General features: G+C 40.6%; 2 protein-coding genes across 2 annotated transcripts in view; both read left to right on the forward strand.

The window, feature by feature from the left end:
* LOC117668099 (uncharacterized) overlaps window positions 1-7,063 on the forward strand; it is a 31,357-nt gene extending 24,294 nt beyond the window's left edge. The window contains 4 exon segments of the mRNA XM_087885355.1: window positions 3,431-4,798; window positions 4,801-4,910; window positions 4,912-5,063; window positions 5,065-7,063. Of these exon segments, the coding sequence (XP_087741481.1) occupies window positions 3,431-4,798; window positions 4,801-4,910; window positions 4,912-5,063; window positions 5,065-5,143 (1,709 nt within the window). The 3' untranslated portion in view covers window positions 5,144-7,063.
* A 2,952-nt stretch (window positions 7,064-10,015) lies between these two features.
* Window positions 10,016-24,380, forward strand: LOC117668145 (vomeronasal type-2 receptor 26-like). The gene is made up of 5 exons (XM_087884767.1): window positions 10,016-14,042; window positions 16,614-17,429; window positions 20,011-20,241; window positions 20,395-20,521; window positions 23,295-24,380. Exons 1-5 carry the CDS (start codon window positions 13,731-13,733, stop codon window positions 24,191-24,193), a joined length of 2,385 nt encoding a protein of 794 aa, XP_087740893.1. The 5' UTR covers window positions 10,016-13,730; the 3' UTR covers window positions 24,194-24,380.
* Window positions 24,381-27,687: the final 3,307 nt, after the last annotated feature.

A 27,687-nucleotide genomic window follows, 5' to 3' on the forward strand; every position in this document is an offset into this window, starting at 1 on the left:
TCAATCACTAAACTAGCCTATTTCAACCCAGTTTCCTGCAAGATTACCATACACTACAATTCTAAATATAATCCACTGCCCACTCTACTAAAATATACATATGTCTATATATACATTCCATTTTATAAAAAAAGACAATAACTTTAAATTTATAATTCATTTAGTATCTTCTTTGATGTCTTTCCACTAGATTGTTAAATCCATCATCCATAATAGGGTAACATAGCATCCTGGTGCAACAGTTTATTCAAAATCTTCAGTCATCTTCTGCCCCCATCAATAATAAATATCCTCATGTGTATATAAAAATAAAAACAACCACCCGAGTGACATTATAATTATATTCCATATAGTTGTAATTGTGGTTTTCATCAGGATTATAAATCCCCATCATCTTTGTGGGTAACAGCCAGATCTTCTGCATGCCCCAGCATGACTCTCTTGCCTTGTAACTCAAAATAGATATAATATATTTATCGGTAAAAGAAATCCAAAATAGATAGTTCAAATCCAACAATGTAAGGCTCTTTCCACATCCCAAAATCACGGCATTGCAGAGATCTGCCACTTTCCTCAAGATAGTATTAAACGATAATTCGCCTCCAATATCTTTTCACATGTTCATTTATTTTTTTAAAATCCCTGGCTTCACTGTTGCTTGATTTAGAAACTACTATTTCTACGAAATCTGTTTCTTTTCTTTTTCTTTTGCGGGTTGCATTTCCATCCAGATTTCCTTCCTACAAGTTGTGTATCAGCTGATCGGTTGTCATTCTGCTTTGTAAATTGATCTTGTTGGTTTTGTTTTATTATCCCATATGTCTTTTCCTTCACTTGTATATCAACTGGTTGATTTACGCACTTGTTTGTAAGTTGATAGTTAATCACATTAGAATCAGATGACACTGCTCTCAAATTTATAGACAGTCCAGCTGGGGTATCCAAGGAGTCCAAAGACAGTTTATCTACCACAGCCTCTGTAATTTGATGTTTTCCCTTTATTTCCAACTCCTTTTGCTTGTCCTGTGTTATGCCTAAAGATGTTAAATTTATTTTTAAAATTTTTTGATAAAATTCTTCCGCTTTTTCGACAGTATCCAGTTGGTATCTTACTCCTTGGTGTCTCAATATTAAACCAACTGGGACGTCCCACCTAAATAGAATATTCCTTTTTTTTAACTCATTCACTAGAAAACCAAATTTCTTCCTCTCCATTAACATCTTGGGCGGGAGTTCCTTAAAAATCCAAATCTTTCTTCCACGAAATTGCAAAGCAGAATCATAAGAATTCTGGACAATATTATTTCTAATTTCTTTGTCTGTAAAATAAATCACCACATCTCTAGGCAATTGCCTTTGTTTTACCAACCAGGAGTTTATTCTATAAATTCTGTCAATCCTGCAAAACACTTCATCAGGTTGAACCTTTAAAATCCCAGCCAGAATTTCAGAAGATATCTTCCTTAAATCATCTCTGTCATCTTCCTGCAAACCTCTCAGTCTAATTGCATATTCTGTAAAATTGTATTGGATCATTAAAACTTCTCTTTCAATCCTCTGTTGTACATTTTCTTCAATAACAGTCTTTTGATCAGCCTCCATTTTAAGTTTGTCTTCTGAACTATTATCCTGAATGTTTGCCAAATCCTTTTTAATTTTTTGGATCTTGTCATCCAAATTCTCCTCAGTTTCTTTCATTTTAGAGTTAGTATTTGCTTCCAACTGAGTCATAAAGTCTGCTAAGCCATTAGCTACTTTTAAAATCTTTCGATCCAGAAAGCCAAACTTAGATTTCACCAATTCACCAATTTCTTTGATTTCCAACTTAAATTTTTCAAGTTGCTGATTCACAATCTCATCCCTTCTTACAATCTCCTCAAGAAGAAATTCTATTATATTAAAGTCAGGTTTCTGTGACTGGAGGGTTAAAACTTGTTGATGTAATTTATTAATGGGGGAATCCCCCCCACTGCCTGTTTGTCTAGTTTTATAAGTCTCAGTGCCATTTTTCCACGCAGACAAAATTTACTGGAAAAGAGAGAAAAAAAAACTTTTTTCCAACCAAGATCAATATCAGATCCTCAAAGAGAAAGAAAAAAGAAAAAAAAACCGAAATGAGAGTGAGATTTTGCCTTCAGTTACAGCCAAAAGTATTCATTCCGCTACTTTGTAATTAAAAACGGAAGGAGTTTCCCTTTCAGCCTCTCTTCAAGCCGCAGCAGCAATCGCCATTTTAAAAAAAACTTTTTTCCCTTCACTTCACTTCTTAGGCAAAATAGAATAAAAAGAATACTTGCGCTTCAGAATCAAAGGTCCAGCTCATATCTTCTTTAATTAATTTATTTGACAGATTTACAGGCTTGCTTTTGCCCCCTAGCTCTGCGTGTAGCAGAGATTTCCCAGAGCCCGGAGCATCGGCTGGGGAGTCTCTTCCGCTCCCTCCCAAAAGTAAATAAAAAACTTTTGGGATTAGGCAGAGGACTCTACCCACCCCAGCCGGCTCTATCTCCGTTTCCTAATGGAAACGGAGTTTTTTCGAGCCGCCATTCCGCTGAAAAAGGCGGCTCTTACAGGCAGTGGGTTCGACGATCCCGAAGGAGTGTCCAGCGGGGACAAGCAGCAAACCGGAAGTCCCCATTCAGATTTTTCTTTATCAACGGTTCCTTCCTCTTACTTTAATTTCGATTTCTTCGTCCTCATCCAGTCCATTACTGTGTCCTTGGTGCTCTCTGTGCGTGCTTGTTTTTTTGCAGACGTCATGCAGGAAGAAAAGTTGTTCTTTGGTGAGAGTTGTCTGCACACAAATTTTTCCCATTTGCATGATGTCTGAAGTGTTTGATGCCCATATGAAGTACTAATAAAGGAGAATATTTGTAGCTCACGGTTGACATGAGGGGTCCTTGGTGCTCTCTGAGCTTGCATACTTTGACCAAAGAACAACTTTTCTTCCTGCATGAAGTATGCAAGAAAACAAGCAAGCTCAGAGAGCACCAAGGACCCCTCATGTCAACCCTGAGCTACAAACATTCTCCTTTATTAATGGTCCATTATTGTATCAAGGCAAATTTCAAGAGTGCCTATTGCTGCCTTGCAATTGATTAATAAAGAGCAGTAGAGCTGTGATAACAGCTTTCCCAAGTATCATGCCAACACTAAATTCACAAGGGACAAGAATACTATAGAACATTGTGCATCAACTACCTAGATGTCAAAGAAAAGCTCACATTCTGGATAATTGGATGACAGAAAGGAGGGAAGCTCCTGTAAAGTAGTGTCTCATTCATGATTCCACCACATGGTCCATAATAATGGAAGAAAAGGAAGGGGGAGAAAATAAAAGATGCATCTAGATGGATTTGAAATCTGATGGCACCCTCAGTTTGTGCATTAACTAAATACAATGAATGTTTCTGTTTTATATCCAAAACAGGTGATGGACAGGAGAATGAGGATTATAAAAAACAAGCTGTGGAGATTTCCAGAAGAACCAAAATAAAAACTGGGGAAAGGAAATTTGGAAAACAGCAGGGACCAGAAATAAGAGAAGAAAGCCAGTTCAGCAATTGGATGGAGAAATCCCCTACTTCTCAAAGTGCAGAAATCCACATCTTTCTGGCCCAAGATGAGAAAGAAAAAACTTGTACAAAGTGTGGCAAAATATTCAGAGATAAATCAGATTTGTGTGAATATTGCAAAATCCAAAATAAAGAGAAGCATTATGAATGTACAGAATATGGGGAAAATTGCGACTGGAGCTTTCCTCATAAATTACCTCAAAATACCCATATTGGAGAAAAACCTTATAACTGCACCGAGTGTGGAAAAAGCTTTAGGTGGAATTGTTGCCTTACTTCACATAAGAGGATCCATTCAGGAGAAAAACCATATAAATGCTTGGAATGTGGAAAAAGCTATAGTGGTTTGAGTCCATTTACTTTCCATAAAAGGATTCACTCAGGAGAGAAACCATATAAATGCCTGGACTGTGGAAAGAGCTTCAGAATGAGCAGTAATCTTACATCCCACAAGAGGACCCATACCGGAGAGAAACCATATAAATGTATGGAATGTGGAAAGAACTTCAGTAAGAGTGGTCATCTTAGCTCTCATAAAAGGATCCACACAGGAGAGAAACCCTATAAATGTCTGGAATGTGGGAAAAGCCTTAGTGACCTGAGTTCCTTTAAATCCCATAAAAGAATCCACTCAGGGGAAAAACCGTATAAATGTATGGTATGTGGGAAGAGCTTTTGCGCGAGTAGCTCTCTTACTTCCCATAAAAGGATCCACACAGGAGAGAAACCATACAAATGCTTAGAGTGTGGAAAGAACTTCAGTCAGAGTAGTTCGATGAATTCTCATAAAAGGATCCATATGGGGGAAAATCCATATAAATGTATGGAATGTGGAAAGATCTTCACTAAGAGTGGTCACCTTGCCTCTCATAAAAGGGTCCACACAGGAGAGAAACCCTACAAATGTCTGGAATGTGAGAAAAGCTTTAGTAGCCTGAGTTCCTTTAATTCCCATAAAAGAATCCACTCAGGGGAAAAACCATATAAATGTATGGTATGTGGGAAGAGCTTTCGCACGAGTAGCTCTCTTACTTCCCATAAAAGGATCCACACAGGAGAGAAACCATACAAATGCTTAGAATGTGGAAAGAACTTCAGTCAGAAGAGTTCGCTGAATTCTCATAAAAGGATCCATACGGGGGAAAAACCATATAAATGTGTGGAATGTGGAAAGAGCTTCAGTATGAGCAGAAACCTTACTTCCCATAAAAGGATCCACTCAGGGAAAAACTGTACAAATGCTTAGAGTGTGGAAAGAATTTCAGGTGGAGCAGCCGTTTGATTTTCCATAAGCAGATCCACTCGGGGGGAAAACTGTATCAGTGTCTAGAATGTGGAAAAAAGATTCAATGGCTTGAGTTCCTTTAATTCCCATGAAAGGATTCATACAGGAAAGAAACCATATAAATGCACTGAATGTGGTACATGCCTGGAATGTGGAAGAAGCTTCAGTATGAGTAGTAATCTTACTTCCCATAAAAGAATCCACAGGGGAGAAACCTTACAAATGCCTGGTTTGTGGGAAGAGTGATAATCTTACTTCTCATAAAAAGGCAGACATGGGATAGAGTCTCTGTAGGTGCTTATATACTGAGGAATAAACTTCACCCACAGCAATCATTTTATTTAAAATTCCCGCAATGTGTATATGGACTATGGATTGAGCTTCAGCAGCTTCCTTTTCTTAAAAAAACGCTCAGTCTGAAGGCACTATACAAATATCTGAAGTATGTGGGGAAAAATACCAGCATGATTACCTTAGTTTGTATACACTGAAACACTTAGAACTGCCCCTTATTGGATAGGGCCCAATGCTCAAGTCGATCTTCCAAAATATTAGCAATTTTCCCCAGCTTGATGTCATATGCAAATGTGATACATCTCTCTTCTGAACTCTCTTCTAGCTCATTTACACAGATGTTGAAGAATACTGGGCTCAAGACAAAACGATGAGATGCCCAACTACATAATCCTGTTTGATTATATACAGTAGGCAAGAGCTTATTGATGTGAAATAATGTATTTTGGATCATAATGAATTATAAGTAACAATAAACAATAAAGGTTATTTCCATTTCTCTTGGGAAGTATAGCACCCACCTACTTATCAGTCTAGGAATTAATAGATTTTTAAGAGGCAAAGTATCATAATGGAGGAATCCTAACCTGAAAATAGCAAGTTAATTCTTATGTTTGAAACCTTGAATTGGATCTGCTTCATAATGATCCCCATTATTTGTCTAAGCATTTTTTCATCTAGTGAAGGATTCCAAAAATTTGGTTTGAATATACCAGTTTTGCTTCTAAATTTTCATTCTTATTTTCATAAGTTCATTGTGTTAAATGTTAATAATTTGTGTGATTAAAACGCATAGTAAGAGTTGTGATTAGTACATGGTACAAAGTATGCTTTTGTGTTTTCTTTATTTTAAATAGAAATAAATATTTACTTTTTCTAAATATTTTATAAAATGATTAACGTATATAATGTATGTGTGTATTTATGTATATATGTGTGTGTATGTATGTATGTGTACAGGGGTGGAATTCAAAAATTTTAGCAACTGGTTATCTGCCCCGTTGCTGGGTGGGTGTGGCCATGGTGGGTGTGGCCTACTCAGCATCCAGCATAATGGCAGGGAGCATTTTTGCCCTCCCCAAGCTCTGGAGGCTTTCCTTGAGCCTCTGGGAGGGTGAAAACGGCCTCCCACGGGCTACTTCCGGAACTTCTGGGAGGCCCGTTTTTTGCCCTACCCAGGCTCCGGAGGCTGGAGGCCCTCTGGAGGCCTGAAATGGGCCCGTTTCCAGACTTCCGGAACTTCTGGGAGACCCATTTTTCACCTTCCCAGAGTCTCCGTGCAGGCGCTGCATTTACCTGGCATCCAAAACAGGCTGCGTGGCGACTCCTGGAAGGGGAGGGGTGGGATGGGAGGGGCCAGCCAGTCCTTGCAACTACTGGTTCGGCGAACCAGATGTAAAATTAGCATCCGGTTTACCCGAACCAGTCCGAACCATTTGAATCCCACCCCATATGTGTATGTACAGTATATGTATTGAAACACACGAACCTGGGACACTGCAACCATCATAAATGTGAGTCAGTTGTCAAGCATCTGAATATAAATCATGTGACCGTGGGGATGTTTCAATGGCCATAAGTGTGAAAAATGGTCATAAGTCACTTGTTTCGGAGCCGTTGTAACTTCGAATGGTCACTGAATGAACTGTTGTAAGTTGAGGACTATCTAGTTTGTTAGTGTTATGGGAAGATTTGAATCTTTTAAGTATTGTATATAATCAAACTTCTCCAAAGACTGTTTCTTTTCCAGGGAAGTTTGGCATTTAAAAAAAACAACATACACTTAAGTCACATTCCTTTGAACCCTGCTGTTGGAGAAAACTCCTTAGGATGCCACAGAATTCTCCTCTTTTGTAGATGCATGTAATGTCACAACACCAATAAAAAAGGGTTGCACTTTGTGGTACAATGTTGTCATCATTTCCCCTCCCCAGTTGATCTTCTTGTGGATGTCTCTAGAAATGAGGACACCCAGGCAAAAAAAAAACAACAACCAACAACCATTCCAGTCAATGTACTAAAGGGTTACTTTAAAAACAAGATTTTACAATCTAGATCAGGGGTCTCCAAACTTGGCAACTTTAAGACTTGTAAAAGTTCATTAAGAATGCCAGCCTTCAGCCTAGAATGATTTGGGTGGGATAATAATAGACTACATTTGATAGCCTGTTGAGTTAGTACACTTTGCACATTCTCATTTTTCCAACTGATTGTACAACTTTCAGAAAGTAGCATTTATTAAGGCACTTAGAGTTTCAACGACAGCACAAATGAGCACAAACCAAGAAGCAGACACATTTCATACACATTTAAGAAACTAGCCATCTGATCATTTTTACGTCTACATCACTTCTATCTAAACTTAAATGCAGCATTGCATTGTACCTTCACAAATTTTATTGTATTCATTTCAACAATTGTTGCATTGCCAACAAAATACTCTGGGAATGTTGTCATAAAATGAATCACTTTATGCTTCCTTAATTGAAAAATAACAACTTTGATTGCTTAATTTAAAAAGTTAACTAAGATACATTCCAAAACCGGAATTGTTTTCTACCAGCTAAGACAATTCAAAGAATAAAACAGCCCTTCTCTATTTGTATATGTGTGTTCATTAGATTTATATTCCAGGAACTCAATGGATCCTCTCTATCTTCTCCACAATAACCCTGCAAGGTAGGCTGTGCTGAGAGAAAGGTACTGGCCCAGAGTGCCCCAAGAAGCTTCCATGGCTGAATGTGGATTTGAAACAACCTTTGGGAATCAGCCATTGCAGGGCTATATACAGATAGTCCTTGACTTACAACAGTTCATTTAATGACCGTTGAAAGTTACAATGGCACTGAACTAAGTGACTTACAACCGTTTCTCACACTTACGACCATTGTGGAATCCTCAGGGTCATGTGATCAAAATTGAGACGCTTGGCAGCTTGAGTCAGTTGCCAACCATCTGAATTTTGGTTGGTGACCATGGAGATGCTACAACAGTTGTAATTGTAAAAAACGGCCATAAGTCACTTTTCTCAGTGCCATTATAACTTTGAATGGTCGCTAAATGAACTGTTGTAAGTTGAGGACTACCTGTATCTTAGATTCAACAGCAGCTGAATCTTTTTTCTTTCACTTATGTTCCCCAGATAATTAAGTTTCCCCCCTCCCTCTCTTTCCTATATCTACAGTTTCTCTGTCTGGAAGTGAATTTGCACTTACTTTATCTTTCCTTCGTCCCTTCTCCTGCATCATGACCTGATGCTCTTATCATTTTTGGCTGCATTTCACACTGTAGGAGGAAGGATCCTTTGTTCTCTATTTATCCCCTCACAAAAGAGATAATTCTCCTCATGGGCCTTTGTGTGCCATCTTTTTATTAACCTTCCTATTGGCGTTCCAATTTTAATCTGCCTTCTCTTTTTGCTCCTTTCATTCAAAGAGGTTTAGATGAACCACTGTTCTCTGCTATTTCACATTTTCTGAGGTAAACTTTTCTAGAACCTAATCTTTTTATCATTTAAGATCCGGGTTTCCTTTACCATTTTGCATTTTCTGAGGTAATGCTTTCAAGAACTTAATTTTTTTCCATTTAGGATCAGGTTTCCTTCAATATTCTTTAATTTTCTTGAGAGAGCCTTGGTGCTCACTGAAATTGGTTGTTTTCTTCCGAAGGCTTTGTTACTCAAACTAGATAGTATCAGTGCTAGTGTAATTTTCTTTCCTTCAGGACCTCAATTTAGCTCTGCCACAGCTTTTCACCAGGTGTCAGGGCCACCATACTTTATTACCTCAGACCAGTGGTGGCCCCTCAAATAAAACTGTTTCTTAGTATCTTCAATACAGTGGAAGCGCTTCAATCTTCAGTACGGACTTCAAATCGAAGTCTTCAAAGGACTTCGAGGCAGAAAACGTTCAGCGATAAGGCAATTTTACGAGAAAGGGAAGACGATGGCGTTTTACCTCAGGTGTTCCTCACAGGCGGGAGGTAAATATTAGCTCCGCCCTTTCCAACGTTTGTTCGGAATGTCACAATAACGGCTAAAGAGGCGGAGGTGGAGGAGGGGGGGGTAGTTTGAGAGGTCACGTGACTCCAGAATGCCACTCTTTTTTGAGAGCGCGAGCTCAACGCTACTGCAGCGCGCAAGCGCGCGCGCGGGTTGCCTTCTCAGTGGGTTTGTCTTCGCCCCAGTCAAAAAGAGTTATAATTTCTTTAAATGGCGACCTTTCCTCCATCCGTTTTTGGGCCTCCTTCCCTGTTTTCCCTCTCTCTTTTTTCCCCCCTTTCAAATTCTGTCGACAATTCAATTCAATTCAACTGGTTTGGCAGAAGTGCTTAAGGTGGCTAAAACTTGGGGTTCCGCTGTTATGGCCTTCAGTTTATTGGGGGAAAGGCATCCCTCACTATCCATAATGTGTGTGTGGGTGTTTGTATTTTTTCAGGGCTAAACGGAAATGTAGGTCACATATTTTGACCACCTAATGAGAAGAGAGGAGTCAGTGGAGAAGACCCTGATGTTGGGAAAGAGGGAAGACAAATGGAGAAGAGGGCAGAATAACAAGAGTTGGAAGGGACCTTTTATTTATTTATTTTATTTTATTTATTTTATTTGATTTCTATACTGCCCTACTCCCGAAGGACTCAGGGTGGTGCACAGCCAAACAATAAAATACATACATACAAAATTTAAAAGTGGAATTAAAATCAAATTAAATAGTTTTGGCCCAAACAAATTAAAACCCCAATCAATTTAAAACCAATTTTAAAATTTGTATATATAAAATACTAAAAGATATTAAAAATTTAAAAATCTTTTATAAAAGAGGGAGAAAATTAGGCCAGGCCCTTGGAGGTCTTCTAGTCCAACCCCCTGCTCAGGGAGGAAACCCTGTTCCATTTCTGACAAATGGTTGTTCACTCTCTTCTTTAAAACCTCCCAACAACTTTTGGAGTCAAGTCGTTCCACTAATAATTCTAACTGTCATGAAATTTCTCCTTAATGCTAGGTTGCTTCTCTCCTTGATTAGTTTCCATCCATTGTTGCTTCTCCTGCATTCAGGTGCTTTGGAAAACAGGTTGACCTCTCCTTCTTTGTGGCAGCATCTTAGATATTGGAATACTGCTATCATGCCACCCTTAGTCCTTCTTTTCATTCAACTTAACATACACAATTCGTATGTTACCGTTTTTCATACGTTTTAGCTTCCAGTCCCCTAATCATCTTTGTTGCTCTTCTCTGCGCTCTTTCTAAAGTCTCAACCTCTTTTTTTATATCATGGCAGCCAAAACTGGATGCCATATTTCAAATGTGGTCTTACCAAGGCATTATAAAGTGGCATTAACACCTATGTGATCTTGAGTCTATCCCTCTGTATGAGATGGTTAGACAGTGTCATGGGTGCAGTGAACATGAATTTGGGCAAATTCCAGAAGACAGTGGAAAATGGGGGCCTGGCATGCAGTAAATCATGGGCGACAAAAGAGTTGGCCATGACGTTAAGAAGTTAAAAGGCTTTCCCAAAACATCCTTGATGAAACTCATGAAGGAATGAACCAGCAGATGAAAATCAGGGGTGTTTTAATGTGAACATCTGGTCCTGGGTAACACTTGGACCTGGACAACCATCTCAAGGTATCCATTGGTCCTTCCAGTTTAGACGGTCCAAATGGAGAAGAAGTATGAATTAGCAGAAGACATTGTTTATTTAATCCATGTTTAGAAGTATGAACCCATACAGAGTCCCGGTTGTATGATAATGGTATATTACATATTCATCTTTTAAGAGTTTTTCCTAGTCCTTCACACTGCTAAAGATAGCTCAAGTTTATATTCACCATAGGGAACTTGTTAGAGACTTTTTCATCCTTCCTGCACCTGCTTCCAGAAAAACTGAGACAGAAAATGTATCCTAACCTTATAATTATCAAGACACAGTGATTTGCCCGAAACCCAAAGGTAATCTTCCATCAGCGCTGTGCTCAGCCTGATATAACACCTTGCCCTATCATGCCTGGACAGGCTAATGTCAAAATAAAATCGTTGTGTACCATGGAGAGCTTAGGCTGAGATTTAGGGCAGGGATAGAGATAATGCCAATGTAAGAATTAATATAATCCTCTTTGCTAGTGTTGAAACATTGGCCAGATTCAGTTCCTGATATGACCTTTAGTTCAGCAAGAAGGGAAGAGATTTTCAAAGGTGGAGCTGGAACATTATGTTCTCTTTTCTTCCTCCTGTTGCTTCTGCCCAATGCAGCCAGCAGGAAGCCAAAGATGAAATGCCCATTGAATTTCATCACAGATCAGGAAGGGTTCCAGAGTTATTATCGATCGGGAGACTTCCATATTGGTGGGATTCTCCCTGCAACCCCTGTCATGTTTCACCCATTTGTGTTCCAACAATCTCCTTCCACCAAACTTGCAAAGTAAGTCGTTGGACAGAAATTAATGTAATATTATTAAATGTGATTCAGCTTTCATGGGCCCCTGATGACTCTGTCCGTCAAGGACAGCATTTTCTGTCTTACTCATGGAGAAAAATTGATCTTACCAGTTGCTGCTTTTTACTGTCTTTAGAGAGAAGGAAATATAAAATATTTCTCCAGGCCTTGCTGCCTCTCATTCAGGAGTTGCTGTCATTCACTTTAGATATTTTCAGCGTTTATCCAAAGAAACCAAGGTAGTATGTGAGACTGTTGTGCATACTGTATCCTTGAACCAGATTTTTATTACTCTCAGTGAACAATCCAGAATAAGACGATAATTGAGCAAAGACCTTTTTATCTGATTTTCCTTTTTATATCTCAAAGAAGAAGAAAAAGAAAAGACAGAAGGGCAGAAAGAAAATATAAAAAGACACAGAAAGGAGCTCACAATTTCTTTTGTGGCAAATACAAGTATGATTATAAAAATATCTCTTACGTAGATGATCACTTGAATATGAGCCAGCAATGTGCAGCAGCCACCAAAAATGCTAATACAATCCTGGGTTGTATAAACAGAGGCATAGTATCAAGATCACGTGAAGTATTAGTGCCACTTTACAAAATCATAGTAAGACCACACCTGGAATACTGCAACCAGTTTTGGTCACCATACTACAAAAAAGATGTTGAGACTTTGGAAAAAGTTCAGAGAAGAGCAACTAAGATGATCAAAGGTCTGGAGACTAAACCATATGAAGAACGGCTGCAGATTTTGGGTTTAGCTAGTCTAAAGAATAGAATAATGAAGGGTGATATGATAGTAATATTCCAGTATTTGAGGGGCTGCCACAAAGAAGAAGGGGTCAAATTATTCGCCAAAGCACCAGAGAGCAGGACAAGAAATAATGGTTGGAAACTGATCAAAGGACAATTAACCAGTGAAATAGCTTGCCTTCAGAAATTGTGGGCACTCCATCATTGGAGGTTTTTAAGAAGAGACTGGAAAATCACTTGTCTGAGACTGTATAGGTTCTGCTTGAGCAGGGGGCTGGACTATTCCTATTTTCTGTTCTGTTCTGTTCTGTTCTGTTCTGTTCTGTTCTATTCTACTCTACTCTACTCTACTCTACTCTACTCTACTCTACTCTACTCTACTCTACTCTACTCTATTCTGATAATCTTTCTGCTTCTATTGGTTGAGACATAAGTGATCAATGAAGTGTATTTCTGATTAGTCATCCTACCTAGAATTGAGAAATTAGGGAACTGGAGGCTAAGACATATAAAGAACAGTTGCTGGAACTGGGTATGTCTAGTTTAATGAAAAGAAGGACTAGGGGTGACATGATAGTGGTATTCCATTATCTCAGGGGCTGCCACAAAGAAGAGGGAGTCAACCTATTCTCCAAAGCACTTGAAGGCAGGACAAGAAGCAATGGATGGAAACTCATCAAGGAGAGAAGCAACTTAGAACTAAGGAGAAATTTCCTGACAGTTGGAACAATTAATCTGTGGTGTTTGTCCGGTGAAGCACAGGCGGTTCCAGAAGCTGACATAATCAGTGGAACAACTTGCCTCCAGAAGTTGTGGATGCTCCAACACTGGAAGCATTTAAGAAGAGATTGGACAACCATTTGTCTAAAATGGTATAGAGTTTCCTGTCTGAGCAAAGAGTTGGACTAGAAGACCTCCAAGATCCCTTCCAACTCTGTTATTCTAATTCTAAAGGAACAACTGCATCTACACTTGGATTCAATAAATATATATACTTTATGTACCATATACTGTTGTTTCTTGTGGTAATTGTTGCCACTGGGGATAAATATCCTTAGAAGTTATTTATCTCTCCCCCCCACCCCCTCAGAAGAGACCTCTACATTTAGAGATTGGTCATGCCAGAATCTGTACATTTTGTGTGCACTTACTAATGCAATCCAGAAAGTTTTGTTAATGTAGAAGTATATATATAGTCCACTATTTAATAAAATCCTCAGCCCTTACTTCAATGTTTCACCATAATGCTTCTGAGGTGGAAGTGGCCCTTGAGATCCAAGACGAAATCTAAGCACATGTCAAGAAAAGATTTTGGTGTTCGGTAATGAAAAATTTGATCGGTAGTGTATCACTGAATAGAGAGTTAGAAAAAAAGCTGATCTGATGCAAATATTTTATTGCAGCAAAGGGCAACTATTGTACTGGAACATCTTGTCCTACCTTTTTACTGTCTATGAGATCAACCATAACCCTCAACTATTGGCCAATATCACCCTGGGTTACAATTTATTGGACAATTATTTTGATGCGAGGAGTACTTCCGAAGCCATGGCAGACCTCCTCTCAACTGGACAGACCAATATTCCAAACTACCACTGTGGGAGGCAGAACAGTTTACTGGCAATCATCGAAGGCACACATTCTGATACTTCTAAGCAGATTTCAACCATGTCAGAAATCTACAAAATCCCGCAGGTATGACTATAATGTCTAGCTGGAAAAAGCATGTTTATTGGTCTGAAATAGGTTTTGAACATGTAAAGTGAACATATAAAAAATTGCATGACTCAATGGGCAAGGAACTGTGGACATAAGGTGATGCTTGAACAATGGGAAAAAATGTGAATGAAAGGTTTAAAATTCACACTAAACTATCATTTAAAAGAAAATGTTTATAAGATGGTATTTAACACTGGATAAGTTATCTAGAATGTATAAAAAGTATTTCAAATGAATGTTGGAAATGTAAAAGTAAAGAAGGGATCTTTTATCATTTATGGTGGACATGTGATAAAGCAAAGAAATTTTGGAGTAAGATTCAACTAATCAAGGAGAGAAGCAACTTAGAACTAAGGAGAAATTTCCTGACAGTGAGAACAATTAATCAGTGGAACAACTTGCCTCCAGAAGTTGCGAATGCTCCAACACTGGAAGTTTTTAAGAGGATGTTGGATAACCATTTGTCTGAAGCGATGTAGGGTTTCCTGTGTAAGCAGGGGGTTGGACTAGAAGACCTCCAAGGTCCCTTCCAACTCTGTTATTCTATTCTATTCATATTTTAATACAGAAAATTGTTAAAACAAGGATAAAGATGAAACCAAAAACTTTTCTTTTGGGTTTAATGGAAAAAGACTTGGGGGAAAAAAATTGGAACTTTGATCTTATATATGTTGGCGGCAGAATGACTATTGTATGCACAAAAATTGAAGGACATTTCAATTCCCACCATGGACGAATGGCTACAGAAGTTGAAGGAGTTGGTGAAATTGATTGTTTTGATCGAAGAAAAAAAATACTTTTGTTGCTACATGGACTTCTGGACTTTGTGCTTGAGGTGGAAAAAAATGAAACTTGGATTTTGGGTTTTACTCATTAGATTGATTTGTTGTTATAGAAATGGCTAGTTTATATTATTATGGAAAAATAAAAAGTTGAGGTTGGATGTTCATACTTTATTTTACTGCAACTAAGGGAGTTGGAAGTCAATGTTTCGTTTTGTTTTCTTCCTCCCCTCCTTACTTTTTTCCCTTCTCCAATCTGTGTCCTACTATTTGCTTTTGTATTTTTATATTTTATTCTATAATCTAATGTTTTTAAAAAAATTTTTTAAAAGGAACATATGAAGAGCCGTGGTGGCGCAGTGGTTAGAATGCAGTACTGCAGGCTACTTCTGCTGACTGCCGGCTGATTGCAGTTTGGCAATTTGATTCTCACCAGCTCAAAATTGACTCAGCCTTTCATTCTTCCGATGTCAGTAAAATGAGGATCCAGATTGTTGGGGGCAATATGCTGACTCTGTAAATCGCTCAGAGAGGGCTGTAATACAATACATTATTATAAAAGTAAAATACAATACATTTAATCCCATTTTATTAAAGATACTACAGGTTATGGAGTTCTTGATGCTAAGAAGCAATATTTCCAATTGTGTGGGTTAAATTAAGTGAGGCTTTTTTGGTTCATTTTATTAACAGTGCCTTATCTTCTCCAATCATAATTAAAATTTGGATTTTTAAAATAAAAGGAAGGAATATAAAGTTGGCTTATTTGATTAAAAGAGATATGTTGTTATCTCTGGTAACCCTTAATGGACTTTTGCTGATCAAGACTAAACATCAAGGCTTTAAGTGTTTGTTTATAGACAAGTGATGGAATACGGGAAAAAAAGATAATTTGTATTTTATGAGAAGGTGATAAATTACTAAAATTGTTTATACTTGTGATGAAGCAGGGAGTCATTTTTTATATATTCCTTTTTCTTTACCATATTCTTATTTTTTTCTTTTTTCTTTCTATTCTTTGTTTTCTGCAAATTCTATTTTTTTGTATTAGTTTTTATCTTTTAGTTGTAATTTTTCATTAAATTACTATTTAAAATATTGGATGTTGCAATCCTGCTTGCAGCTAAGAAGAAAAAGGGAGGGAAATGTGTCTTGCTAGGAGGTGTCAGTCTTTTGTTTCTTGAATACAAGCTTTCACCCAAGGTTCCTGCAAGATCCCAACCCCTATGTATCATGAGGTCAAGAAATCATTTGTTGACTCCTTAATGCAGGCAAGCATATATCTGAGGACAGGGGTAGGCTTCAAAGATTTTAGCAAAGTGTTCTCTGCCCAGTTGTTGGGTGGACGTGGCCATGGTGGGTGTGGCCTAGTAGGCCTCCTGCGCCACGGTGGGAGGGGGCATTTTTGCTCTCCCCGGACTCCGGAGGCTTTCCTCAAGTCTCCGGGAGAGCGAAAATGGCCTCCCCAGGCTCATGAGGGCTTCTGGAGGCCCCAAACAGGCCTGTTTTTCGCACTCCCCGAGCCTCTACACGTGCCTTGCACTTACCTGCATCCAAAATGGGCTGCCTGGGAACTCCTGGGAGGGGTGGGGTGGGGTGGGCAGGGCCAGCCAGGAGTGGGATTTGGGGGTTCTCCAAACTGCACAGAATCTTAGCTAGAAATTCTCCCTAAACCCTGCGAACCCCCAGCAGCCCACCCCTGTCTGAGGGTTGTCGTGGAAGCCAGGGACCAAGGCAAAGACCTGTCTTATCCCTTCCTCTGTAGGTCAGCTATGGTTTTGTTTCTCAGACTTTCAATGAGAAAAATCAGTTCCCATTCATGTACCGTATGGTCCCCAAAGAAGAACATTTCTACCGAGGGATTGCCAAGATGCTCCTGAATTTCGGATGGAATTGGATCGGTCTCGTTACTCCAGACTCTGAAAATGGAGAGAGATTCATCAGGACCTTTGTCCCAGTGCTCGTTCAGAATGCAATTTGTCCAGTTTTCATATACCGCTCCCCAGTTTTAACCAAAGAAAGAATCAGCTTTGAATTTGAATTATTCCGTCTTTGGAACAAAGTCAGTGTGCTGATTTATTATGGAGAATATCGTTTTTTCTATGGCACAATATGGCTTATGCAAGCTATAATTGAAAAATTCATCAAGCCCATTGTGAGTAAAGTCTGGGTGACCACCGCTTCATGGGATCTTTCCTTGAATTTAGACCTTGAGATTTTGCTTGCCCCACAAACACATAGCTTCTTTTCCTTCTTAATCCACAGAAAAAAAGAGGTGAACTGTGAGGCGACACGGGCAGTCTTAAGGGTTTTGAGCCATTTTCAGACGAATGCATTTAACTGCTTATATTCAAGGCATGGGCTATCAAGGAGAGGAAGGAAACGGTGTCAAGAGAAGGAAAACCTGGAGTCTCTGCCTAAAGAGTTGATTGATAAAAACCTGTCTCTAGACAGCTACAACATTTACAGCATCCTCCAGGCTCTGGCACATTCCTTAAATGCTGCACATTTATCAAGATCCAGACAAAAGACAAGAGTCCACAATGGCAGGCAAGCTCCGTTGAGGATTCAGTCATGGCAGGTATTGATTTTTCCTTCTCATCTCTTGCTGAAAAAATAATCAGTATTCTGGTTTATGATGAGCTTGGTGGACTCGGAAAGCATTTCTCCCTGAACCATTCCATATTCTCTGTTGATAGAAGACAGATCCCTATCCCAGTGGTGAAATCCAATTTTTTTTACTACCAGTTCTGTGGGCATGGCTTGGTGGGTGTGGTGTGGTTTGGTGGCCGTGGCTTGGTGGGCATGGCAGGGGAAGGATACTGCAAAATCTCCATTCCCACCCCACTCCAGGGGAAGGATACTGCAAAATTCCCATTCCCTCCCCACTCCTGGGGGAACGATATTGCAAAATCTTCATTCCCACCCACTCTGGGGCCAGCCAGAGGTGGTATTTGCCGGTTCTCCGAACTGCTCAAAATTTCCACTACCGGTTCTCCAGAACCTGTCAGAACCTGCTGGATTTCACCCCTGCTCCATCACATCCAACAGCTGTTCTTTTCTACACTGCACTGGTGAAACTACATCTGGAGTTTGCAGAGTCCTGGACATACATCTCCAAAAGGATAGGTGAAAATAGATTCAGAGGAGGTGACAAAGATAAGGGAGATTTGAGGATATGACAAAGGAGGACTTGGTGAAGGAACCTGGAATCCCCAGTCTGGAGAAAAGACAACTGAAGGGAGATATTATCTCAGTGTTCACAAATGTGCCATAAGGAAGATGATTTGGAACTATTCTCCATGGCCATAGGAATTAGGACTAGAAAAATAGGTTTTAAATTACAGTTACCTGGATGTTGTTAAAGAACAAAGAAGAACTTCCTAATTGTAACATACAACAGTCTATTCATGGAAGTTGTCCGTTGTTCATCTCAGAAGGTTTTTGAGAAGAGGCTGGAAAGCCACTTCTTGAGGATTGATTATCCTGCACATTCACAGGTTTGGATAAGGTCAACTTTGTGATCTTTTCCAACTCCACAGTCTTATGATTAAGAGTCTTGTCTAGTTCATCCCTTCTCTGGTTGCTATTGAAGAAACTGACTTCCAATTACTTCGTGGTTCAGTTTTGTTACAATTGGGCAGATAGCGACACAAATTTATTGGACTGAGCTAGCTGCATGACTTATTGGGAGAGTGGTCAAAAGAATAATTGGGAACAAGAAGGGAAGTCTATCTGTTGTGGCCTGTCGGCCGCCGGCCCCTCAAACAACCAAATCAGAGGAGGAGGAGGCATGGGAGTCAGGGTCAGCATCATGGCAACTGAGAGCTCCAAGGGAGAAGAGAGAATGAAGCTGGCAGAGAGAGAGAGAGACAGAGGCAGAGCCTGGGCTATCCGTCAGCCCTCAGATGGAGAGTCAACAGGCGCTCCCATGTGACTCCTCTCCTGCGCGAGCTGCATTGGCTTCCGGTGGACTTCCGGGTGCGCTTCAAGGTGTTGGTGATCACCTTTAAAGCACTCCATGGCTTAGGGCCAGGGTACTTACGGGACCGCCTTCTGCCACCAATAGCCTCCCACCGGCCAGTTCGCTCCCACAGAGAGGGCCTCCTCAGGGTGCCATCGGCTAGACAATGCTGGCTGGCGACCCCCAGGAGGAGAGCCTTCTCTGTGGTGGCACCTACCCTTTGGAACAATCTACCCCCAGAGATATGAGTGATCTCCGACCTCCGGACTTTTCGTCGGGCCCTAAAAACTCATCTCTTTCAGTTAGCCGGTCTCTCTTGATTTTATGATTTTATGGTTGATTTTAAATTTTGATATGGATTTTAAATTGATAAATTTTAAACTATGGGCCAAATTTAATTATTTTAAATCTACTTTTAATCGTACTTTATGTATAAATGTTTTATTTTGGCTGTTCACCGCCCTGAGTCCAAAAGGAGAAGGGAGGTATAGAAATTTGAATAATAAATAAATAAATAAATAAACAGCCCCCAGGTCTGGAGGTGGCTGATGAGGAAGAGGAGGAATAGCTGGGTCCAGTGCCTGATGCATGGATGCACAGCAGCCACCACTGCTAGCAAAGCCCCATCCTAGTTCTGGGGATAAAAGACAGGGGATGGAGATGACTATTTGTTTTCCAGCCGGACAGACTTGTTAGCCAGCGGTGAGAGAGAAACTTTTTGCCGGGGCTGCTAGTGCTCCTAATAAAGGAAACTTTGAGTTAACTTTAGAGTTAATGTCGTGTTTGGGGAGCTGAGTGAGAACACTATCCTTCTCTACCTTATCTCATTCTACCAATGCTTATCTACCAGGGACTATATTTAAAGTTCCTTTGTTTACTAGGTGGAAGTGGAAATGATCCTAAATTTCTAAAGATGCTTTCAATAGAAAATCCAAAATGTTCTAATATTTAAAATGCTTAAAACTCCTGCCTAAAAATTAACCGTGGGATCATTCATTCCAATTATGCCTAACAGAGGAAATCTTAGTGCTCACATTTGTTTCAGTTTCTCCAAAGAGAAAAAATTAGCAAGCCGTTTCTTTTCCCAGACATGCAAGTTTGTTATCTTTGAAGATTAAAACGTCAAGGGGACAGAGCTGAACAATCTCAATGGGTCTCCTGTTGCTGAACACTGACATTATTTTTCCCACCATTCCAGCTTCACTCTTTCCTAAGAAATGTCCACTTTTACAATACTTCCATAGATGGTGTGTATTTGGATGAAAAGGGGGAACTGGTTGCTGCGTATGATATCATGAGATGGATAGTGTTTCCCAACCGGTCCCTTGGAGCAGTCAAGTTTGGGAAGATAGACAGACAAAGGGGATTTGATGAGATGAAATTCACTCTTTACCAGAATGTCAGAATCTGGACCAAGCGGTTTAACCAGGTAGGAACTAATGGAACCATTTGTAATACATATAGACTAAAGGGTGAAGACATCACTAACTTAATTTTGGGTGGACACACACTCTGGGTCTTCCTTTTCTCTCCGTAATTTCCATGATCAGCACCTAACACTATTTCATCTACCTTGTTTTAGGTCCTTCCTCAGTCCAGATGTACTAAAAGCTGTCAGCCTGGACAGGCTAAGGTGGTTTTGGAAGGAAAGGCCCCTTGCTGCTATGCTTGCTCCTTGTGTGCAGAAGGAACCATCTCCACTCAGGAAGGTGGGTAACCCCAAAGGTGTGTGTGTGTGAGGGGATTCTCCTTCCACATCCAGAGATGCTCACTAGTGACTGTGGGCCTGCCACTCATTCTGAGCCCTGTTAGTGAAAAAGGGAACTCTGTCACCCTGTAATCCTAGATGAAAATTGAGATTAATTTATTCATTTGTCTATTTATACCCTGCCTGGCTCTAACACAACTCTGGGCATCCTCCAATATAATTTCAAGGCAATATAACTAAACAATGTAAAAAGAGTATTAAAGAAAAAAGAAAAAAATCAGGCTTCCAGAAAAATAACATTACCTTAAATAAACCACTCCTCTCCAGGGCTTGTCTGAGGAAGGGCAGGTTGTGGACCCTATGAATCTGGGGTGGAGGGATGGATGTCATTCCAGAGCAGGGGTGAAATGGTCCTGGTTCGGACTGGATCGCCCAATCCAGTAGCGATGGCGGCAGGTGGTTCGGAGAACCGGTAGCAAAAATCCCTGCAAAAATTTCTCACTTGGCAACATAAATTTTGGGCTCAATTCTAACAGCATATTAGAATAAGTCAAGGACTACCTGTATCTAATTTCTATAGCATATTACTTGGGTATGATATACCCTTAACACAAATTTTAGAAACCACGGGATCCATATTTTGAAGCTATTTGACACCTGAAGCAGGGGTGAAATGCTACCAGTTCGCTCCGTTCAGGAGAACCAGTAGTGATAAAAACTACCGGTTCAGGCGAACCAGTAGTAAAGAAAAAGCTAGTGGTTCGGTCGAACCTGTAGTTAAAAAAGCTACTGGTTAGAGCGAACCGGTAGTTAGCTACCGGTTCATTTGAACCAGCGGTTTAAAAAGCTACCGATTCGGACGAACCGGTAGTTAAAAAAAATTCCGTCAATTAGCCGTGGCGCAGGGTTTAGCTTTACTAGAAAGTAGGAAATCCTGCATTCTAGCAAAGCTAAATTGCACGCCACAGCTGATCCCCCCTCACGCACAGCACATGCCAAAAGGAGGCTTGAGAAGGTAAGTAGCACAGCGGGGCGGGATCAGCTGTGCAGCGGGGTTTAGCTTTGCTAGAAAGCAGGAAATCCTGCTTTCTAGCGAAGCTAAACTGCCGCCACAGCTGATCCCCCTCCTCGCTTCTACTTAACTTCTCAAGCCTCCTTTTGGTGCACACTGCGCATGCGCATGCAGTGCGCATTTGGCACACAGCGCGCATGCACGGCCAGCGAACCGATAGCAAACCGGTTCGGATTTCACCACTGACCTGAAGTTTTATACCTGATTTTTAAAAAGATGAACAACCAATTAAAGTATCATTTAGCAAAGTTTTCTAAGAGCCAGTAGGAAGAAGTCCATTCAAACTAGCCAGTAAAATAAAGTAACTCTTAGAGGTTAGATTTTAAATCATAATTTACAATTTATACAATAAATACAATTTACAAAGTACAATGGCTCAATTCTAACAGCATATTAGAATAAATTGAAGCTATGGGGCCACCTTTAGAACAGATAATCCTGGAGGAAATTTGTATATATATATATGGTTGCCAAGATAAAATATCAATTGGATAATAATCATCAATCATGTTTACCGTTAATAAGATTAGGATTCGTTTGTTAAGATGGTATGCTGCTAAATCTTTCCAGACTCACAGTGGCTTATAACAATGAGAGTTGAGATGGTGCAGGGAGATGAAATGTAATTTTCTGCTTAGTTCTCCATGTCTCAACAACATTTTCTTCCAAGGTTTACTCTGAGCCCAGGATGTGAGTTCTGCATCATTACACCAAGAACATCTTAGAGAGGCAATAGAACTCGGATGAAATTCAGTCAATACTATTGCTTAAACTAAGCAGTTCATTTGCTTTAACTTATCATATGTCAGCACTCCAAGCTATATTCACTCCAGTGCTGACATAAGAAAGAGAAGAGGACGCTTGACTCTTCACCTACTTATTTTCCCTGAAGACATTATCTCCTAGGAGATGGGATGGGAGGGGGGACATTCCTGTGAGCTGAAGTATTAGATATGGGGAGAGTGACTTGGAAATGCCAATGAGACGCAGAGAATTGGGGAACGGAAAGGGAGGGTTTGGGGTCAGAAGGTCAGTGCTGACTACGATGGACTTGGGGACAGATTGTTGTGCTCAATAAATGAAAGATTTCATCAAAGACTATTTGTTTGGAAATGCAATTTATTTGAGACAACATCGTAACCTGACATCATACTTTAAAAAAAAAACAGAAGACATAATGCATTGATCACAGTATGTATTCCATAGGATTAATAAAAGCTCTGGTGGCACAGTGGTTAGAAGGCAGTATTGCAGGCTAATTCTGCCGACTGCCAGAAGTTCGATTCTCACTGGCTCAAGGTTGAGTCAGCCTTCCATTCTTCCAAGATCAGTAAAATGAGGACCCAGATTGTTGGGGGCAATATGTTGATTCTGTAAAGTGCTTGAAGAGGGCTGTAAAGCACTGTGATGTGAAACGGTAGATAAGTCTAAGTGCTATTACTGCTTTATTCTGAATTACATTAATGGTTTTTATGGCTGTTATCAGTGGTGGGATTCAGCCAGTTCGCACCACTTCGGGAGAACCGGCTGTTAACTTTCTGAGCAGTTTGGTGAACTGGTTGTTGGAAGAAATCATTAGGGCAGATAACCGGTTGTTAAATTATTTGAATCCCACCACTGGCTGTTATGCTAACTATTTTAATTTATGGAGACATAGAATTGATGCCAGTGATTCTTAAACCATTCATCAACTTCTTCTTAGATGCAAGTGATTGCCACAGATGTCCAGAAGATCAGCACCCAAACAAAGGTCGATATCAATGTATCCCTAAGATTATAACGTTCCTGTCTTATGAAGAATATTTGGGCATCATCCTGGCTTCCTTGGCTTTATTCTTATCATTAATCACCGGTTTTGTGTTAGGAATCTTCATCAAATTTCTACAAACTCCAATCGTTAAGGCGAATAACCGGGATCTCTCCTACATCCTCCTCATCTCCCTCCTGTTTTCCTTCTTGACCTCCTTCCTGTTCATTGGCCAACCGAAGAAAGTTACCTGCCTTCTCCAACAAACAATGTTTAGCATTATTTTCACAGTTGCTGTTTCTTCAGTTTTGGCCAAAACATTAATGGTGGTACTGGCCTTCCTGGCCACAAAACCGGGAAACAAAATCAAGAGATGGTTGGGAAAGAGTTTGGCCAACTCTATTGTTTTTTCTTGCTCTGGTCTCCAAGTTCTCATCTGCATCATCTGGTTGGCGGTTTCTCCTCCATTTCCTGATTCTGACATGTACTCCCAGCCTGAACAGATTGTCCTGAAGTGCAATGAAGGCTCTGTCATCATGTTTTACAGCGCCCTTGCTTACATGGGCTTTCTGGCTGCCGTCTGTTTCACGGTGGCTTTTCTGGCCAGGAAGCTGCCTGGGGCCTTCAACGAAGCCAAGCTGATCACCTTCAGCATGCTGGTCTTCTGCAGCGTCTGGATCTCCTTCTTGCCCACCTACCTGAGCACCAAGGGGAAGTACATGGTGGCTGTTCAGGTCTTCTCCATCTTGTCCTCCAGCGCTGGCCTTTTGGGCTGCATCTTCATGCCCAAGTGCTACATTATTATCTTGAGGCCTGATCTGAATACAAAAGAACAAATAACAGGAAAAAAGTAAGCATGTCAACCATTAAAAAAAACACACCTCCTTAATGTTTTATTATCTGATTTGTTCCCTTGCTCTAAACTCTACCTCCAGTTTGGCTCGCGCTTAAAACTACAGCCATACTAAGAGTCCAATGCTGTTTGTAGGAAACAGTTCTCCTTGTCAATCAATCTGATAGCTGTATACATTAGTAAGAGTCTGGAAGGCTTCACTTGGTTCAGCTGGATTTTCTTGAAATTTTCTTGAAATAAACAGTTGGATTTTCTTGAAATTTGGCCTGAGGCTCCTGCTTTTATTAGGGCATTGGTCGGAACCCTGACACTTTGCTTCTCAGAAAGTCGCAAAAAGTGATTATGACCCAGGGACACTGCAACCATCATAAATATGGTCCTTCGGGAGTAGGGTGGTATATAAATCTAATAAAATAAATAAATAAATAAATAAAATATGAACCAGTTGCCAAGCATCTGAATTTTGACCACGTTACCACGGGGATGCTGCCATGGTCGTAAGTGTGAAAAATGGTCATAAGTCACTTTTTCCAGTGCCGTTGTAACTTTGAACAGTCACTAAATGAATGATTGTAAATCAAGGACTACCTTATTCAGATTTCAATATTATTCTTAGACTAGCCAAATGGCTGAGAATTGCACAATCAGAGAGGTATTTATAAATACCTCAGAGAGTTTAATAAAAATAACTTATTTCAGTCAAAACCGGAAAAGAAGTATATAAACACAGCAGTTCCAACACATGGCGTAAACCAGGGGTGTCAAATTTGTGTTGTCACGAAGTCATCACATGATGTATCACAATTTTTTCCCACTTTGCTAAACCGGGCGTGGTCAGCATGTGACGCATTCGGCTTTTGAACCTGAATCAAGCATCAGAGTCCTGACTTACCTGAGTTCATTACTCGGAATGATGACAGCACACTTTAATCCTTTTATCTATTAAAAACAGGCTAATATAAAATTGTTTTGCACACAAACACTGTCCATGTTTAACTTTATAAGCAGGAAGGTCTTACGAGTATTTTGAGTCCAAGTCATTATCAATCCTAAACCTTCTATTTCAGGGGTGAAATGCTCCCGGTTCGGACCGGATCGGGCGATACGGTAGCGATTGCGGCAGGTGGTTCGGAGAACGGGTAGCAATGGCCGCACGAGGCTCTGCCCACCCGCCCGGGTGTCATTACTTCCTGGTTTTAACCAGGAAGTAATGTGTTTTTTATCCTCTGCACATGCGCAGAAGGTTTTGTGCATGCGCAGAGGGTCTGTGCGCACGAGTGAAGTCCGAACTGGTAAGGAAGGTAAGTAGATTTCACCCCTGTTCTATCTACATCTTTGCTATGTCTTTCTGTAATAGTTCTTTGCCATTAAAAATATTAAATGTTATCCTAATAGCAATAGCACCGATATACCACTTTGCAGTGCTTTACATCCCTCTCTAAGCGGTTTACAGAGTCAACATATTGCCCCTAACAATCTGGGTCCTCATTTTACTGACCTCAAAAGGAAGGAAGGCTGAGTCAACCTTGAACCTGTCAGGATCGAACTCCTGGCAGTGGGTAGAGCCTGCAATACTGCATTCTAACCACTGCGCCACGATGGCACAAGGATTGATGGTTTAGTTTATCTTGTTCAAAGGAATAACAAATGGATTAACAGAAATTGGAAAAATAACTTTATTTTATAGAAGTGTCCTGTTTTACGCCAGTAATGCATACAAATTACTCTGCATTATTAGTATAGGTTAGGGGTTGCCAAACTTGCTCGGCATATAGTGTTATTGTTTGAGTGGACAGAATTCTGGGAGTTGAAGTCCACAAGTCTTAAAGCTGCCTAGTTTGAAAACCTCTGGGTTAAAGGGAGAGAATGCTGCTTCCTAGAAGGACCACCTTAAGTAGGGGGTAGCTGTCACTTCCTGCCCCTCCCTTGAAGGTCCTAACCTGGGGTCCCTCCAGGCAAAAAGCTCTTTGGTGCAGCCTGTTCTGGGTTGGGGAGAGCTTCTTTGCCAAAGAACCTTGGAGGTCTTCTAGTCCCACCCCCTACTCAGGGTTGTCAGGGCATTTATTAATCCCATGTTTGGCTCTGGGACTAATTACCCTGGTTTAGAGGAGATGAATCGAGGCTTATCCTTGTTTGCAATATTCCGAAAAAGAAACGCGAAGGAAGGTTTCTAATAAAACTCATTTATTTGTTATAAAGAAAATAAAACACCTCACTAAGAAAAGTTAATTGCTACATTTTTGAAAGTAATTCTTGCCGGCTATCTGAGCCAGACCTTGCTGGAAAGAGAACAAAGGAAAAAAAATGTGTGAAGCAAGTGAAGGAATGTGGGTGGATGCAGAAACACGTAGCTTACTGATAAGAAGTTGGCAAGCTACGGAGAGTCTGACAGTCCAGAAATGGTGAGTTCAGCTGGCAAATAAAATAACGCAGTGACAAGGGTATGTCTAGTTTAATGAAAAGAAGGACCAGGGGTGACATGACAGCAATGTTCAAATATCTCATGGGCTGCCACAAAGAAGAGGGAATCAAGCTATTCTCCAAAGTACCTGAAGGCAAGACAAGATGCAATGGAGGGAAACAAATCGAGGAGAGAAGCAACCTAGAACTAAGGAGAAATTTCCTGACAGAACAATTAATCAGTGGAACAAATTGCCTCCAGAAGTTGTGAGCGCTCCAACACTGAAAGTTCCATTTGTGCAAGTGGAGGGCACACACACACACACACACACACCACTCGCACAAATGGGAGTGTCGGGGCCGCCAAGCTGGAAAGATTGGGGACTTAAGAGGAATTTTCAGAGGAATCTTCAGAGTAGATTGAAAATAATCTGCTAGCTCCCTAACTCTAACCCACAACTTCCGGAGACAAGTCTTTCCACTGGTTAGAATAGAATAGAGTAGCATTTTTTATTGGCCAAGTGTGATTGGACAAACAAGGAATTTGTCTTGGTTAATTGTTCTGTTAGGAAATTCCTCCTTAGCTCTAGGTCAGCGATGGTTAACCTTTTTGGTGCCGAGTGGCCAAAGCACGCATGCACACGCATGAATGCACGTGCGTGTGCCACAACCCCCAAAATGCAATGTGAGTGCCCCCCGCGCATGCACCCTGCGCATGCATGCATGTTCCCTGCAAATGCGCCCCCTCTTCGCATGCACCCTGGGCCCCCATTTTGGCTTCCAGGTTGGTGCAGGAGGCTTTTCAGGCCCATAATGTGGGGGGGGGGAGGTAGCTAGGCCCCGATGCGGGTAGAAACTGCAAAGATCGGAGAAGGCACTGAAGGCAGGAGGCAGCTAGGACTCGATGAGGGAAAAACTGTGGAGATCACATCCTAGCTTTCTCCTGCATTCCTGCCTTCTCCAATCTTAGCAGTTTCTCCCCCATCAAATCCTCCCTGCCTCCTGCCTTCTCCAATCTCCAAAGTTTCTCCCCCATCTAATCCTAGCTGCCTCCTGCCTTCCACGATCTCCAAAGTTTCTCCCCTCATTGAGTCC

Source organism: Pantherophis guttatus, chromosome 2 (assembly GCF_059756535.1).
Source record: "Pantherophis guttatus breed Tessera chromosome 2, ASM5975653v1, whole genome shotgun sequence".
In the NCBI taxonomy this organism is placed as follows: domain Eukaryota; kingdom Metazoa; phylum Chordata; class Lepidosauria; order Squamata; family Colubridae; genus Pantherophis; species Pantherophis guttatus.

Excerpts from the sequence above, each read along its gene's own strand:
- LOC117668145 (XM_087884767.1), top strand. The coding sequence starts at position 13,731 with ATGCAAATATTTTATTGCAGCAAAGGGCAACTATTGTACTGGAACATC. Across the intron at positions 17,430-20,010 it reads TGAGGATTCAGTCATGGCAG|CTTCACTCTTTCCTAAGAAA; the intron begins GTATTGATTTTT and ends CCACCATTCCAG. Across the intron at positions 20,242-20,394 it reads GGACCAAGCGGTTTAACCAG|GTCCTTCCTCAGTCCAGATG; the intron begins GTAGGAACTAAT and ends ACCTTGTTTTAG.